At 36.6% G+C, this 18,915-nt stretch overlaps 1 protein-coding gene across 1 annotated transcript; it reads left to right on the top strand.

The window, feature by feature from the left end:
* Positions 1-6,767: 6,767 nt before the first annotated feature.
* LOC148864184 (ylmG homolog protein 1-1, chloroplastic-like) lies at positions 6,768-7,820 on the top strand. Its single transcript, XM_088977085.1, has one exon. The coding sequence runs from the start codon at positions 6,886-6,888 to the stop codon at positions 7,648-7,650; it is 765 nt and encodes a 254-aa protein (XP_088833211.1). The 5' UTR covers positions 6,768-6,885; the 3' UTR covers positions 7,651-7,820.
* The last annotated feature ends 11,095 nt before the right edge of the window (positions 7,821-18,915 follow it).

An 18,915-nucleotide genomic window follows, 5' to 3' on the forward strand; every position in this document is an offset into this window, starting at 1 on the left:
CTCGATCTACCATTATAGCAAGCTTTATTGTTGTTGTTGTTTCAACATCCATTGTTGAGCTACAAACAAGCATGGAAATTGGTGAGGAGGTGATGGCAATTTTTTGTAAATTATATGGCAAATGAATATTTTATTTTATAACAAATTTTTAACTTTTGTTGTTTCATTCGCTTCCCATTATAATAATATTACAATTTTTTAATGGTTTTGTATAACCTCTTAAAATCTAATTGCAAGTACATTATTCTTGATGAATGATGATTGTTTAGATCACCCTTGTAAGGTTGTTTACCATCAGGGTTTTAAGAAATCGACCCAAAGCCTGGACCACATTTGCCTTCGAATCTCAAGTCAACTATTCATGGGTCTGATTGTTATACATTAAACTTAATATATGGTTTATATTAAATCTAATTTATCTTTATTATAGTTTTATTTTTTTAAAGTCATAAAGATAAAATTTGAAGCCAAAATGGTTTTTTATTTTCACCTATATGGGTTGACCTGATTTGTATGTCACATGACAAGCACAAGCACGAAACAACCCCATTAAAATTGGTCTTCAGGTATATAGGATAATTCAACCCGTATATGTCATATGGCAATCATGAGAACAAATATAGGGTAACCTAACTAGTATATTTTCGTGTGGTAGTTGTGAGCATGAAACGATTCTCTTAAAATTGATTTTCATGTATACGGGTTGACTCGACCTAATTGTAGCTTTGTTAATAAAAAACAATCACTTCTACTCCGTAAGTGTCAACATAGGTACATAAGTGGGGTCAATATGGGTGGATAAGGGTCAAGGTGCATTGTGACTCATTAACAATGACTTATAATGGGTCATAGTGGGTTAGTGGTTCAATAAGTGTGGATTTGTATTCAATCTAAACCCAACCCACCCATTTGGCACCCATATTTTTCATATTTATCCTCAAAGAGTTATGGATTGCTTAACTACAAACAAATTTAAGAGTACAATATAAGTATAATGGGCCAAGTATTGGCAAACATCTGTGCCGACAGTTCTCAACGCTGACATAAGTTGAAATCATAAGATTGTTTGATCTATATTGGTGGCTTAAACAACCAAGTTAGGTTTTGCCAAACAATGGCCTACTTCTTTAGGCGGCGGTCTAAACTGCCGACTTAGATCATATCTGGTCGCCATTTAGGCCTTATTTATAAGCCAACAATTGGGTGACTACCGATTTAAATTTATGTATTTTTCTTATGGTAGGCTAATTTCAACATTTTGATACCTGCATTTTATTGATCAATGACATGAAAACTCAAACTATTAATATAAAGATTAATTATTATAATATAAAAAACAAAATGTTCAAATACACTACCAAATTGATATATAAAAATTACAAGTACTTAAAAATAATAATTTTTTGAAAAATGTAGCACATCTTCCAATGCAAATCCACTTGGTGTAGTGATTAAACCTGAAAATCATAGCCTATAAACTGTTAGAGAAGACAAGTGTTTTGCATAATGAAATATCAACTAATTGCTCAATAAAACAATATATTTTGGACATGTTGTAATTTACTAATCACTTTCATCTCAATGGATGTCTTCTTCATTGAAATCTCATCACATCTTATTGAAACATCAACACAAGAGAATGTAAGTTCCCATCAAAACCACCGAGCACATTGCAAAGCACTGGAGTTGATAAATGGACTTTTAGCTCATCGACGTTTTAGATAGCTTGTTGTAGAGGTTATAATCAAAGCATTTGCCCTTGTGTTTGAATTCTCAAGCATTTTTTACAACAAAAATGAAAATACATAATGACCTTAAGCCTTTCCTAACCAAATAAGACATCTTAGGAGGTGAATATTGTCCAAGCATCCTATCAACACACGTAAATAATTATAATCAACTGAGAAATATTCTTAATTTATAATCATTAAGAATACCAAACTGATGGCCTACAGTTATCACATACATAAAACCATCAAGTAATTGCATATACATTTATGTTGATAAATAAAGAAAAATAAAATAGTATATCCACGAAGAACCAACAGTTTGACAAGAGTTTTTCAAACAATAAAATAGATTGGCCAAAAGTGAGTTGTATGCGGATTGTCTATTTCAAGATAGTTTCTTTTTCTTGGGGGGGGGGGGAGATATGAGGAAAAATGATTTGGGATTTAATTTTTTATTTTCTACTTTTTTTTTTATAGAGAGAGCCCTTTAAAGAGTGAAATGAGGGAAAAGGAATTGTATAGTGGCCCCCATATACATAGGGGTTAAGGCTTTTATGAGTTAGGTTAAAGTGGGGGTGGGGGAGATGGGAGAGAAAAATAAGATGTTGAATGAACGAAAGAGGGACCTATAAGTGGAGTAAACCCACTTATAGAGGAAAAAACTATAAGTGCAACTTAGGTCGACTCGGGTTGGGAAATTATTAAAATTTTAATGGGCCCATCACAAAAGCTTAGGCCAAATGCAGCGTAAATTCTTCAAATTGGGTACTTGATTTGCACATCTATGAAAAAATTAAAGTGGATTGCAATATCTTGCTTCACCTATTAATATAGCCATACAACCAAAAGAAAATGATAACACATCTTCAATATATGTAATTCAAAGCTTATAGACATTCATTTGTGTGAAATAGGGGTGTCAATTGGATAGGTTGTGCCCCAACTTAATCCAATCCCATGTGTACCCAATGATGGGCAGTCAAAACCCAATTCAATCCAAATAAATTTGACAGAAAGTCCAATCTGATCCATTTTAATGCAAAAAGATTGGATTGGATCTCATTCAATAAAAAAAAAATGAAATAACAAAAAGCTCAAAATTATTATAAATTATAGAAAATATAAAATCTACAAGAAAATATCAAATATTTTAGAAATAAATAAATATTGTAGGAAGTGGAAAGAAACAACAAATTGAAGGGGTATCTCCCTCCAAAATATGGCATTTACAAGTATGTCATTGCAACTACTTCAGTTGGTATTGCAATTTATGGGGGTATGTTAAAATCAAGTTACAATGGAGTAAGCTTTTGACCGTATTGGAGTTTAGGCCTGTTCAGTTGTAAACCTTGGATAGAAAATATAGAACCACATGTGAAAAATACAATGTCTTAATTCAAAATTTACTTTTTTCCCCAAGAAGCATTCAAACTCAAAAATCAAATTCTTTATAATGAGATGAAAAAATATTGAGAGACTAAAACATGATAAAAAATAACTTGAATCCTATGGTTGCAATTTAAAGTTATGAGGGTAAAAAAAAAACTAAGAAAAGAGGGTTTCACAAGCAAAAATAATATAACTATATACAACAAAAAAAGATTGAAAGATACATAAACATTTAACAATGCATAATCAAGTACTTGGATCAAAGCAAAACTCAATTGTTCAATAAACAAAATGGCTACAACAAAGTAACACACCAAGTCATTTATAATAGGATGAAGTGTAATGCCTTACGGTGATGACAACAAAGTTTCCAATCAACTATCACATGGTGAACGCACATCATCCAGTCAAAGGCAATGAAATCATCAATGTGTATCTAGGTAAAACGTGTAAATATTGAAATAAAACCGAATGAATAAATGACAAACTTGAACAAACATCTAATTATTTATGTCTTATGTCTTAGATAACTTAAAGGAGCTATATCCACTAAATGTGTTGTTATTTAGGGCTTAATGGGGTATAAGCTAGCGTAAAGAATTTTCTTCATCAACGTATGGAAGTAGTCTATACTGGTAACAGTAGAGGCTAATGATCTAATGTGAGGAAAATAATGAAATGTTGAAGGTGATGATCAATGAGATAACCACTGATTTAAAAGGGAATAGGGTGAGGGCTTCATTATGTGATAGAGCGCTAATTTTGAGTTTCAAATAATCAAAACATTTAACCCGGCCCCACTATCTTTTGGCATTGGCACTAATGTTGCGAATAATTCCACACAATGCTGCATCTATTCCAACTATACTTCTAAACTCGCTGGACCAAAACTGCTAGGACATCCCAACTTTCTTGTAGTGCATCCATTACACCCTAAACAACATGATTTTCATTTAAACATGCAAATAGAATTGTTTACTTTTGTTTATCCATTAATGCAATCGTTTGTTGATGAATAGGTGTTGTTTATCAAATTGTATTTTATACCCACATTCCTTTGATGATTGTTTGTTGGGAAAGGATGGCGTGGAGTTTATATTTTTTAGATAATCTTATATTGCCACTTTTTTCCTCCCATTAGGCAAATATGTAGATTAGGTGTGGTTGGTGTTTTGGCTTGTGACTCATCTAAGTGTGACCAACATTGTGGGGGAATTGCTTAGATATTAATTTGATCATCTATGCTCAACATTGGCAAACACTAATGAATTTTGAGTTGCCACTATTAAAGTGATTTTTTGATAATGCATACATGAAAAAGAACAATATCTCAATGAAATTCAGCCACCGTAGATTGTTTTTATTAATAAGAAATAATGAAAGGCTTGAGGATATCTGTAGAAAAACTAAATCAAATAATTTTAATCGGCTTATTTTTACTTTACATGTCTTATCTCATATGTACTATTACAAAGTAGGCTCTTGGTTTTAGTGCTAATAATAAAATTTAAGTTTAAATTTATATCTTTACTGTTATATTTGTACATATGCATAACATGTACCTTTTACACTACTTACTATAAAAAGAGTAAACTTGTTTTAGCAATGCATTATAACAACAAATCAAATCCTTTTATGTATTGTCAATGCATTTTTTTGCCAAGAATATTATCATGGCCTCACATTGACTATGTGAAATGATATTAAAATTGTTGACATGAGCAAACTTTACTGCTAAACTATTGGTCACATTGTCAACTTCATGATAGTTACAAATATTTTTAATGTTCAATAATTGAGAGAGTAATCAATAGATAGATCCTCTTGATCCCATTGTTGATGTGTCAAGGCAATTTGATGCAACCCTTACTACTATTCGTTTCATCCCATTACTTTTTTTTAAACTATTACTTTTTCACTTCATTCATTTCATCCCATTAAAGTGTTAACTCTCAATCTCCTTTTTTTTTTTTTTTTGGTAAAAACTACTATTCGTTATAGAAAAATATAGGGAAAAAAAAAGACCCATAGATCCTTTGTTTAAAGTGTTTTTGTTTCTCACTAATAAATTATAGTATTAAATATATTCTTCATAACTATACAAAGCCCATGTATTAAAATGAATCAAACCCAACATGAAAATTAAAGTGTCATTTTGTCAATATAGTGGGTACATAGTTCAACTATCCAGGCCAAATGGGTCAACCTGGGGTCTCATAGTTAAATAATAAAATGTTAAAAAAATAAACAAAAACATAAAATTTACAAAGAAGTAGTTAAAACTCTAAAATTTATATTTATCATCTTAAAAAGGCATGCCAAATAAAAAGTATTTTTATTGGGAATGGAAATGAAATGCAAAAAGTTAAAGTTGACCTAGAAACAAACCACTTTTTTTTCTCATTCAAGTGGTGATTTAACCTTTTAAGTCATATTGGTCAACCCGCATTGTATAATTAAATAGCAAAAATTTTGAAAAAGACCGAGTAAAGAATTATTAAAAAAGTGCAAAAACATTTGGGTTCATCACTACTATTGCATTTTTTGTCACATTAAACAATAAAGTGTGATAAATGATAGTTATTTTTAATGATGATAAAATAACAAAAAAACTATAACTCAAAAAGAAAAAGCATTTTCCATATGGTTGGTGGCCAATGTTTCACTTGGATGAAAATTATATATATATTAAAAATTTAGCATGGATATCAAAATTTAATGGGGGGTTGGGCCTAGGTTGGATAGATCAAACTTGATATTGTGCTTGAACGTTAAGCACAATGCATAGGGTTGGGCCTAAGTTGAGCATAAACTTGACTTATTCAGCATAACTTGCACCCTAATGGTTGAGGTAACATGGGTCAACCAATGATGTCACAATTAAATAATGAAGAAATAGGTAAAATTAGAAAAAATATGAAAAATGTTAACATATCTCAAATACTATAAATGTGTCATATTAAACAAAGATAAATGCCACAAACAAGAATTGATTTTAATTGATTATGGAAACGGGATTGAAAAGTTAAAATTTTTAATAATAGATTGTTTTCCATTTCAAGTAAAACATGATGCCATAACTATATAATAAACATTAAAAAATAAAAGATTAAAAAAATACAACAAAATATTCACATCTCTAATATTATATATTTATGGATATTTATAAACGAAGTATATTTAGTAATAATGAAAATAAAATATAAAATTTAAATCCAGTACACCATGTTTTAATTATTTATTTTTGTAATAGTTTGTAGACATTGAATTTGTTATTGTTATATGGAATTATCATGTATAAAATTAATTCACATGTCAATTAGCACCAAGTTAAATTGGGATTATACATTTATCATAAATCTTCTACAAATTAAAAATTTTCTAGAGACAACTTTATGACCTCACCTTTTTCGTTTTTAATATTTTATATCAATAATATTTTTTAATAATTTAAAATATTATTTTCTTAAATAACAAGTCCGTACAGCGCACGGTTCCATGTGGTACAGGCACTCAAACAATGTGAAAAGACCAAAACAGCCTTTAGCAAGTGGTTACCAATTACCATCAGCTTAAAACAGGGGTAATTGTGTGTTTTTTGATAATTATATCTAATGAAAATGTCTGATGCATTTGACAAAATATGAAGTGCTCATATAAAAATCTCTACATAGATAAACGCATCGGTGACTGATCTCAATCTAGCATCAGAGCAGTTGAGCTTTTTCTCACACTATCTGGAGCGGAAGAGAAAACCGCAGCTCTCATGGCTTCCCAAACCCTCATCGCATCTACTTTCTCTTCTCAGAGCTCTAGCCCTCGTCTACCGAAACGAGCTCACGTTTCTTCCAACCGTGTAATCCTCTCTCTGTTCTCATCTCCTAAACCAACTCCAGGTTTAGTTCTCCACCGAGCCAAATCCGACGCTCTTCGTTCGACTTCAAGACTTACGGTTTGTGCTTCCTCTGCTGCTCCCGTCCTTCCACCCGGCCCGTCGATGCAGCCCTCAAATGCTACCCCCTCAACCCTTGTTTCCAATTCGACTCGGACCGTCGCGTTCGTCGTTGCCGCCGCTTTGGCGCTACCGAAGGTATTTGCAGAGGCAGTTCGAGGGTTCGCTCTCAAACTCAAGCAAATTTGCTCGACCCCATCTCATGAAGAGCTGGCCAGAATTCAGACTATCAAAGAAAGCTTGGTTTGCACGATCGGACCCTTGTTTTTCGCCGCTCTCCGTGACCGCCCGAGTGGGTATCTCAACACGCCTCTTACCGTGGTAGCTTCAGGCATGGCTAAGTGGCTAGACATTTACAGCGGCGTATTAATGGTTAGGGTTTTGCTAAGCTGGTTCCCCAATATTCCGTGGGATCGCCAACCTTTATCGGCCATAAGGGACCTCTGCGATCCCTACTTGAATCTTTTTCGGAATATAATCCCCCCAGTTTTTGATACGCTGGATGTCAGCCCTCTTCTAGCATTTGCGGTATTGGGGACTCTAGGTTCCATTCTGAACAACAGTCGGGGAACCTATTGAGGGTGCATGTTACGGAGCAACTCTTCTTATTATTTTTGTATCAAGTGTAGTTCGGGAAAAAGGGGTGAGATTTTTATAGTTTTGTAGCTAGGTCTTATGTTTTTGTAATTTGGAGATTCTATTGTATTATCTTCTTCAAATAATAAGATACTGGCTGAGATACTTGTCTATTTGGGTGTATCGTGGCTGAAATTTTATATGTTTCTTCTCCTTTCTTATGTATCTAACTTATTTGTGATTCAAACTGTTAATGTTCATCTTAGAAGATACACCAATAAAAAAGTTCATTCATTTAAGAAAAAATGAAATACATGGCAAGTGTTGCACGACACGAGTGACATTTTCTTAAGATTGAAATCTTTGTTTGGTGTCTCCAATTCGGTGACAACCGCAAAAGACTAAAAGAGTTGGAGAATGAGTGTCCTCCTCCTACTGATACCTATCCTTGGCGGAGTTGGTAGCCTTCTCGTGATCATGGTTACTTATTCTTTGAATAAGAAAGCATCCTTCTTTGTTCGGGGTTTTCTCTTGTATTTGATTTTCTTATGAATGAATTACTTTATCTTATTCTTCAAAAAAAAAAAAAAAGAAAAAAAATACCCTTCTTCATGTGGTAGTGGTTTATGAGCACCTGGGCAGGCCTTTGGACTCGTTTCTCTTTGGTGCATTAATTATTTCACTATTTATTGCCTTTTCTCCTCTTTTGCATTTCTTCATTAACTTTTTTTCCTTTTTAATGGGAATTTTATAATTTTACTCGGTACATTAGAATTCATTAAAGTAATTTTGGCAATGTCAGTAATCTAATAAGACTTTCTAAGTAGCTTGTTGATGTTCTACGCAAAAAAAACTGTAGCTTATTGATGACACTAACATTTTAAGAGTATGGTTATGGCTTTGTTTAACTTTTATTTGATTCTTTCCATTAAAACAGAGAAGTTGATTGGACCTGATTTCCTTTAAAGAAAAGGAAAAATAAATTAAGATTTCCACTCAAACAATTTGTATTGTTTAGAAAAAGCAAAAGAAACACAAAATAAAGATTACATAAGAAATAAGATATCAGATCTAAGGCAAAATCTGTGGGGGAAGTCATTAATATAGCTGTTGGCAGAGTGGGTCCTGGGCCTCAGTCTCTAAATGTCCTCCTTGACCATCCCATTGCGATCTTTGTTTCATGCAGACCTTGTAGTGATATGATGTATGTTGTTTGTGTTGGGGGCTCTTTATTTAGAGCTCCTGCAATGGTTTGTTATATCATTACATCTTTTCATCAATAAAATTTTACCTTATCTTTCTCAAGAAAAAAAAACTGGGAAGATTTTGGAGATTCCTTTCAATGGAAGGTCCACTGCTTGAATTTTGTGAATGTTCCCAATAACCTGCAAGTGAAACTAAACTTTGATGGCCCAATGATGGTTACCCTCTTCTATTGGAATAGTGAAACTAAACTTTGATGGCTACCCACTGTGTAATCTGAGACAACAGTCTGGTCTGGTATTGGGGGAGTATTCAGAAACCATGAGGGTAAGATCTTATATGTTATTTTAGTCCCATGGGTTAGGGAACTCCATCAGAGCTGAACTTTTTGTCCATACTGCTAGGACTTAAAATGTCTAGAGATCTCAGCTTCGATAGGGTGTAAATAGAAGGGGATTCGCAGGTCATTATAGGCTGGATGCAAGGAGATTTAGTAGGTCCATGGAAATATTGGCAGCAATTAAGAGAAGCTGGATTTGATAAAAAAATAAGAGAAGGTGGATCTCTTGTAGTTGAAGAGAACTTCTCGTTCCAAGGGGTTAAGAGATCGACGAGATAATGGACTCCTTGGCAGGGTCAGGAGTGCAAAAGGGCAGGGTAGTACTTGAACTCAGCAATGCTAACTTAGAGGGGAGAAGGTGTATGGGGAGGAATCTTATATGCAATTAGAGTTCAGAGTTTGTTTTTTATGTAAATACACAACTGCATGTAATTTATTATAGTTAATAAAGTTTTCAGTTACCTATAAAAAAAAAGCATATGTAGAATTTTGGAAAATAAAGGCTAAAACCTTCATGCTAATAACATGAAACTCTAACCAATTAAATCAGGAAGCTATTAATTTAAACACTCCTACACATCTGCAATTTGCTTATCTTTCTGTCTATTTTGATATTAACTTCAACGGCTTCTTTGCGATGCTTGGGCTATCTTTTGTGTGCATGTTGTCCAAATCTTTCGTATAGATATATTATTCCCTATTTTTGAGCTAAAATGTTGGCTTCAATTGATGCTGGAAGGGCCATAAAGTTATAATATCTTTTCATATTTTCAATCCTGGCCTTGAAAAAATGCAAAAACCCTCAAAGAGATGTCTAGAACTTGAGTCTCGCCTTAGGTTTTCCAGCCTCTTAGTCTTAGTATGTTGAACCACTGTTCCATGGATTCTTTCATGGACGAATAATGTTTTGAATACAATTTATGTCTAGAACTTGAGTCTCGCCTTAGGTTTTCCAGCCTCTTAGTCTTAGTATGTTGAACCACTGTTCCATGGATTCTTTCATGGACGAATAATGTTTTGAATACAATTTATAACAAAAATGTTGGATACATCCTAGATTCTGGTACTTCTTGGACTAGATTTTTTCCTTTGTTATTTTTTACTCTTATCGTGCTTTATGAGTTTTCTCATTTCTGCAGTTCCAGGTGATACAGAATTTTTTGCATGTAATGCATGCATGTCTATATTTACAATATTCAATTTTTTTTTCTTACTTTGAAATACTAAATACCTTTTTCCAATCAAGGTTCCTACTTCCTAATAACTGCTGTTTCAGCTTGAAAGCTGCTATCCCCAATAAACATCTGATTGTTACATTTATGTGCTTGTGCAATGCAGATTCAAACCAAAATTTTAGTGTGAATACACAACTCACATTGTCAGGGTGCATAGCTGGTGATGACATGGTCATGGAAAACCTTGATGGTTTTGATTAATGATTCCTTAACCCTCAGCCTTCCATGATATTTTGGCTCCATGGGGCATTAATTGGCATTTTTCTGATTTTTATTCTTTGTGCTTTGATGGTTTCTTGTCAAAGCCAATCAGAGAATCTGTGACCTTTTCTACTAACTTTTACTATTTTGATTTTAGTGGTTTAGAAAATTGTAGACAATCTATAATATTCATTAACATTTTAAAGTGGTATGAGATTTAAAGCTTGATATCCTTTTCTGGATCTTTGAATTTGAGTGCTGAAACATTAGCATTAACATCGTAACATTTCCATGTATTTGTTCTTTCTAATTGATATCAGATATTATGCTGCCGATTAACTCTTAACAAATGAACGAATTTTTTATCTTTAGCTAATGTTGTTTCTGAAATCATCTTATGATCACAAGAAATGAAATGGCCATGAAAACTTCTTATGTTTTTAAATATTGCTGTCCTGGTGTCCTCCATTTTGAACTACAAAGTAGTAGATCTACTCATCTACCAGTTAGTAGTAATGGTTTTACTCCTCTCCACAGCTGGACGTTGAAATGCTCTGTCACTTGGTTGGGCGGAAATGCTCTGTCACTTGGTTGGGCCTCATGAAAATATCATGACGAGAAAGTCAACATCATCACCTAAGCCTTGTCCCAACTATATGGGGGTCAATTAATGGCCATAAGAGTTTGGTAAAAGTTATAATACCGGCTGCCAACCTGACACTACTCTCCTTAATATGGGATCTAGTTGAAGGATTGGTGTTGGGTTATGTTGGATATAAAGTTGTTTCTTCTTCTCTTGGGTGATTTCTGGTCATCTTTCTGGCAATTTTTTTCCATTTATAAAATTTTATTCTATTACCAAAAACAATGGTAGCAATTGAGATTCCAATTGAAATGGGGACTCTACAGGGGTAGAATTATTGGCTGTTCTCCAAAGACTTAAAGGGCAAGGGAAATGAATTCGAAAAAAATACTCATTGGAGGTGACTCAAAGATGGTAATTGGATGGATATTGAATGGAAAGATAACATTGTGGTCCTACAAAAATGAAGTCAGGAAAATCAAATGGTTGACAAGGAACATCCAAATGAAAGTCCAATGGGTACAGACTACAGAGGTTGGTTAATGGTATGGGCCGTATGGCTGATGCCTTGGCCAAACAAGGGTTTACCAAGGATCAATTCTTTTGGGCTCACCTGTATAGTGAATTTTCTGTATTGCAAGAGGTAGTAGAAACTTTATGCTCAAAAGGAGTTTATGAAAATTATTGTACATATCCATTGATGTTTATAATTAATAAAATTTACCATTACTTGCACAAATTGGAGTAATTGAGATTGGACAGTTATTCATTAAAAAAAAAAGAGATTGGACAGTTTATACTATTCATACTGCCACCAGTCACTAGCTGCATCCCTGAAATTCCAGATGTAGCTGAATTGTCTGATGCCGCATTAGTCTTCTTATACACCTCCAGGATTAACAGGTCATAGCAGGTGAACTTGTAGGTATAAGCCATTATACCGGCCAATTTCCTCAACTGTTCATTCTTCAAAAAGGAACTAGCAATAGTTCCGCCACTCAACTGATCCTTGCCAACCAGTGAAGAGTATTTGGGCTATACCAGCCACTATGGGATATATTTGGTCTCTGCACACCAGAAAAAAAGATCACAGGTTCACACAAACCAGAAAGGGGGATTGTTCCTAGATCTGCTATTTATATATTACCTGGATACAACAAAGACATGGCTAGTGGATATGGGATTTACACTAAAAATTTAAGTATCTGACACAATACAACACCCTTGACCAGGTATCTGGGTATCTTAGTTTCTTATTTGTCTACCATAGGTTCTGGATGATTCATATGAATCAATAATGTGTGTGAAGCCTTGGTATGACTAGGGGTAGGGGTGGCAACGAGGCAAGCTTTTCATGAGTTGCTCGAGCTCAGCTCGGCTCGGTTTCAAACGAGCTCGAGCCCAATTCTCTGGCTTGATTATGAAATGAGCCAAGCTCGAGCCTACTAGAGCTCGGCTCGTGAGGCTCGCGAGCTGGCTCGAATATATATATATATATATATATATATATATATATATATATAATTATAGAAAATAATATATATAATAAAAATATTATAATTCTTAACTTTATAAATTTCAAGTAAAAATATTTTTATATATATTTTTTATTTTTATAAAATATTTTTTCTCAAAATCGAGCTTGAGTCGAGCCGAGCTCGAGCTTATGAATTTTTTACTCGAGTTGAGCTCGAGCTCAAGGTTCTGGCTCGAATCGAGCTTGAGCTCGAGCCTCGTACTATTCGGCTTGGCTCGGCTCGAATCCACCCCTAACTAGGGGTACAAGTCGGGCGGGTTGGGCTGGGTTTATGGCCAACCCAGGCTAGACCCTAAAATTTGGGCTTAAGGCCCGAACCCGAGGTTAAGCCCGATTTTCCCAACTCGAGCCCAGCCGGCCCTGTAATTTGATGCACTCGAGTTGGGAACCCACTCTAAACTTATACATATATAAATGTATTTATGCAAATATATATACATATATTTATGTATGTATGTAAATATGTATGCAAAATATCTATGCAACATTTACATACACACACACACACACACACACATATATATATATAGAAATGCATATAATTAGGCTGGGCTCGGGCTACCTAAGGGCCGGCCCGAGGTTCGAAAATCCAAGCCCAGCCCATGTAAAATTTCGGGTTGGGCCGGTTCGGGCTCGGGCTGGGCCCACCCAGGTTGCACCCCTAGGTATGACTAATCAGGTTTACTCCTGACATCAAAGCTGCTCCAGAACAAAGGATGTACTGGTTCACGCTTAGTCCCAATTTTCATTTCCAACAGTAGTAAAAAATCAAATACTACACCACGATCTTAAAACAATCCTAACAGCTGCTTGCAGAAGCACTTATGCCACCATCAATAGTTTGGAATTCCGTCAGCGCTGTTGGGGTTGGTCAAACTCTGGAGCCTTTTCAGTGAAATCTTTTTATTCTGGTTTGGAGCCTGCTTCCCTAGGCTCTTTCCCCAGTCAATTAGTGTGGGGTGGTTTGACTCCCTTTAAAGTGAAGTTTTTTGTTTGGGTGGCTGCTGAAGAAAAGTGCTTGATGAAGGTGATGTTGATTAGAAATGGTTTAGTGCTTCAGATGTAACCTGTGTTTTATGTGGTAAGGGGCAAGAGACTTCCAACCACCTTTTTCTCCACTCTGAATTTTCTTCAAAAATCTGGGCACACTTTCTCAAAGATATTCAGTGTTCTACTTGCTTGCCTAATTTGGTAAAGGCCCTTCTGGAAAGTTGGGGTGTATGAGCAGTAAAGGTAGGATCTTGTGGAAGGCGATTCCTCTAGCAGTTCTGTGGTCAATTTGGAGGGAAAGAAATAGGAGGATTTTTTATCAAAAGCAGCTTCAGGTTGAAAGGGTGATCAACTTAATTGTAGATGACCTCAGAGGGCGGCTGAGTACCAATTTGCTCTTTAAAGGGGGTGGTCTGGCCCCTTGTGTGGCTGTGTACTTTTTTGAGGTTTCTTAAAGTTGTTTTCAGTTGTACAAAAGCTTGTACAGTGAGCATATCTGCTTGCTTTTCTCCTTTTGATTAATACAATTTACTTCACCTTAAAAAAAGGAATAAAAACTTGGTCTTACAACGAAGAAAAAATGAAGAGAAAATGATATGAAGTTAGATCAGCAGGTCTAAAACCCTTCTCAGTCACCTCAAAGATTAATCTAGGTGAGGAAAAGGAAGAAAAAGAGTGCTAATCAGATCTTGAAAGATGATGCTCTAGTGCCCTGCCATCTGTTATATTTGATTAGAAGGAGAAGAGAACAACATCAAAAGAAAGAAAACAGAATTGTGATAAAATCAATCATGAGTTTGGCAGAACAACATCCAAGAAAGAAAACAGAACTGTGATAAAATCAATCATGAGTGTGGCAGCACCAACACTCTTATAGTAGAGTGTGTTGAAAATAAAGATGAAAAGATATATTTCCCCCCTTTGCTGAAGTACTACAGAATTAAAATGCCATCTGTTAGAGAATATCAACCTATTCAAGAACCTCACCTAAAAGCTTAAGCTTTTAGGTTGAATGGTTCTTTGAGATGGTATCAGAGCCACTTTGATCAAGTGGTCTAGTGTTCGATCCTCATTACCCCCATTATAATTAATTAAGTTTCAGCACAAGGTATGGGTGGGCCTGTGCTTGTTCACACTTCAAGCCCAATGGGCTTTCGTGTAAGGGGGCGTGTTAGAGAATATCAACCTATGGACATCACCTAAAAGCTTAAGCTTTTAGGTTGAATGGTTCTTTGAGGCTATCAAATCTCTGTTACTTGTATGACAAAAAACATGTAACTTCTGCAGTCATTATATTAATTGGTCCATGAAGATATATAGTATATACTCAACTAAAATTATTGTTGTTGTGCCATTTTCTTGATTTCCATAGTTATAACAAATTTCACCTATGGTTATGATTAGGTGCAATGCGTGGGAGGCGTATGCCTGGAGACACCCCCAAAATGCCTTGAGGCGTGTGCCAGAGGTGCTGACACCTCTGAGGCGTATGCCTCATATGCTTTCTTCATGAGGCGTGCTAGAGGTGTATGCCTCATGCACACCTTATGTAAAAAGATAGAAAAAACAAAAAGAAAAAAAAAAGAGAAAAAAGGAAAGGAAAGGGAAAGGAAAAGAAAAGAAAGGGAAGGGAAAGGAAAAGAAAAGAAAGGGAAGAAAAAAAGATAAAGGGAAAGAAAGTGGGCCGGGGGCTAAGCCCTTGGACCCCTTTTAACTAGTGCTATGCATCTTCATTCTTCTTAATATAAAAGTTTTTTTTCGTTAAAGATAAAGAAAAATGGGATCCTCCTTCCACTTATCCCTCCTCCATATCCGCCCTCCTCTTAAGTAGGCTTATTGTCACAAACCTAGACTCCTCTAGCGTCTCGTGCGACACTTGGGTGGCAGTCCGTCGCTCCACAAGTTAGCCTTCCCTACTTAGAGCACTCTCTGGGCTCTTAGGACCAAATAGCTCACCAACTCGTTCCTTACACTAAGGCATACACTTAGGCAACAAAGGCACAAAACACATAAGGAAGGAGAGATGGAGAACTAAAAGGAACTCTTTGTATTGCTCAAGAGAGGAATACAACACTTGGATGCTTGGTGAATGCAAATGAGGGAGGGAGTTCCCTTTTAAATAGGCACTTCCACCTCCTTATAGGATTTCTCTAGAGTATGAATGTTTTAGACATGCTTCTAGACTTCTCTTCCTTCTAGACTTATTCTAGTTCCCTTAAGAAAACTCTAGAATAGTGTATAAGTATCTACAGTGTCCAAGGATCTTCATGAGTCTTCTAGAATGCTTCTGGAATATCCTTGAACTCTCTTGAAGTGTCTTGGGGCTTCTGAAAACTTCTAGAGTGTTCTTGAAACCTCTTCCATCAGCCCTCTTCACTGTAGGGTCGAGTCACATAGTTTCAGCCTTGGCACCTCGTGACATCCTCCCCCACCTAATCTAGCGACATCCTCATCACTTTTTCATAGTGTCGAATCAAGTGTTTGAACTGCCAAAGGTCTTCTGCTCGTTCCCAACTTGCTTCGCTGTTTGGAAAGTTCTTCCACTTGATGAAGTACTCCTTATAGGGTGGGACACTCTCACCATTCGATTTGTTAGGATGCATTCAACCTCTTTGTTAAAGGATGTAACCATGGCTGTGGGTGCCCTCTTGGAGATACTTCGACTAGGGTCCTCCATGTCTCTATGATATGGCTTGAGGTAGCTCATATTGGAATATAGGATGTATCTTGAGCTTGGAGGGTAGTTGAACTTGGTATGATACCTTGCCCACCCTCTTGATAATGGGAAATGGTCCTTCATATCTCTTGATCAACCCCTTGTGCACCTTCCTTAGGGACTTGAACTGCTGAGGAAGTAGATTGACAAGCACCAAGTCCCCAATGTGTGCTGCCTCTTTTTGATCAGCTCGCCTCTTCATCTTCTTGGTGGCCTTGGATAAGTAGGCTTGAGCCAAGTCCGCCTGTTCCTCCTAACTTTGGACAGCACGGTAGGCTGCTAGACTCCTTCCTGTTTCGCCAACCGTAAGCGTCTATGGTGTCATTGGTTGCTGTCCTGTGGCAAGCTCAAAGGGGCTTTGGTTGGTTGACTCATGTTTTTGTAAGTTGTAAGAGAGCTGGGCCACATCCACCTTCTTAGCCCAACCCTTTTGGTTGGCACCCACATGGTGCTTTAAGTTTAGCCCAGTAAGGCATTGACACACTCAGTTTGACTATATGTCTGAGGGTGAAAGCTGGTGGAGAAGCACAACTCCGAACCCAAGAGTCTAACCATTTGTTCCGGTCATTGATGATGCTCTTGGGTACACCCCAATATTTCACTATGTTCTTCATGAATAAGCAGGCAACCTCCTCTGCTGTGCAATTAGTCAGGGCAGCTATAAATGTAGCATACTTGGAAAACCTGTCCACCACAACCATGACAGACCTACACCCTTCTGACTTAGAAAAGGCTGAGATGAAGTCCATGGAGACACTCTCCCATGGGCGCTCAGTGTGGGAAAAGACTCCAACAAGTCGCCTGGTGCCTACTGTTCCACCTTGTCCTACTGGCATACGAGGCATGTCTGAACATAGGCTTCTACATCATCTGCCATGTGAGGCCAATTGTAGGCTGCTTTGACCAAGGCTAGGGTGCAGCGTTGGTCGGGATGTCCAGCCATGGAGTGTTGTGAGTTGTGACACTCGTAATATCTTCTTCCGTAAGTTACCCCACTTTGGCGCACAGGGCTTGTTCCCCTTGGTATAGAGTATTCCATCTTGCACCTAAAATCGCCTTGTCTTGCCTTCTTGGGTTGCCTTGAGTAGCTTTTTGGCTAGCACATCCTACTCCAACCCTTCTCGTATGTGGTCTAGGAGAGGACTCTTTGGGCCACTCATAGCCGCTAATCTCTGTAATGGGGCCAACTTGGCCTTCCTGCTCAATGCATCAGCTACCTGGTTGGTCCTCCTAGGCTTATAGGCAAACTCTATGTCAAAACTCAGCCTAGAAGTCTTGCTAACGGGCTTGATGTAGGAGCTAAAGAGTCAAAATTGGAAATTTATGAAACTTTATGTATTTATGCATTTTTGGATAGTAGGGGTATTTTTGTCATTTTGCAATTTTATGTGGGGTCCATCGATAGGGTTTAATTTGTCTAGTTATAGTTTGTTTATGTTTAAAATTTCAGAGTCATTGCATAAGTAGGATTAGAGTTATTGTGTCTTCTTTGAATTGAAATAGGATATGACAACTTAGTTCAAGTCCTACTAGGATTATTGAGTCTAATAGTTTGACTCCTAAGACTGTTATGAGTCTGACAGTTTGACTCCTAGGGTTATTATGAGTTTAGAGTTTAAAAATATGTATGGACGTTTTATACAAAGGCAATGAAATATATTGAGTTTTCTTCGGCTTATGCTAGCTATGGTGAGTGATTCCCATGCCCTAGAGTGATTCTAGGCACCTTGTGAGTGATTCCAGGTATTTTCTCTTTTCATTCTCTCCCTATTTTCTCTCTTATTCCTTCAAGAAGCCATTACAGCCATCGACATTCATAAAACTCTAATCAAGAAGGCCATTCAACATTCTCTAAGGACTAGAACTGAGCTAGTTCTATGTTAGGGCTTTCTTGGGACTCAACTTCTTTTGGGATTGGAAGTAGCTTGTGGCAACATTGTCTATCCTTACTGTGAACCTAGCCCCAAGCAAGTAGTGTCGCCAGGTCCTAAGGCAATGGCCTGTGGCTGTCATCTCTTTCTCTTGGATCGTGTACGCCAGCCTCATTCAACTTTCGGCTCTCATATGCTATAGGATGCCCATCTTGGTAAGTACTCTGCCTATGGCATAGTCTGAGGCATTTGTCTATACTTCAAAGCTCTTGGTAAGGTCGGGCAAGTGCAACACTGGCTCCTTTGTCACAACATTCTTCACTTGCTCAAAAGAAAGTTGGCACTGCTTAGACTAGTGCCACTTAGCATCTTCTTCAACAAGTCAATCAATGGGGTGACTATCCTTGAGTAGCCTTGGATGAACTGCCTGTAGTAATTTGCTAAGCCAAAGAAAGACCGTAGCTTTGTCACCTTGGTTGGTGGCTCCCAATCCAAGATGGCCTTAACCTTGGCTTGGTCCATGCTCAGCTGCCCTTGGCTAATCTTGTGGCCAAGGAATGCTACTTCCATTTGGGCAAAGGAACATTTCTCC

The sequence above is a fragment of the Nelumbo lutea genome, chromosome 3 (genome assembly GCF_056320005.1).
Source record: "Nelumbo lutea isolate HS-2025 chromosome 3, American lotus-T2T, whole genome shotgun sequence".
Taxonomy (NCBI): Eukaryota; Viridiplantae; Streptophyta; class Magnoliopsida; order Proteales; family Nelumbonaceae; genus Nelumbo; species Nelumbo lutea.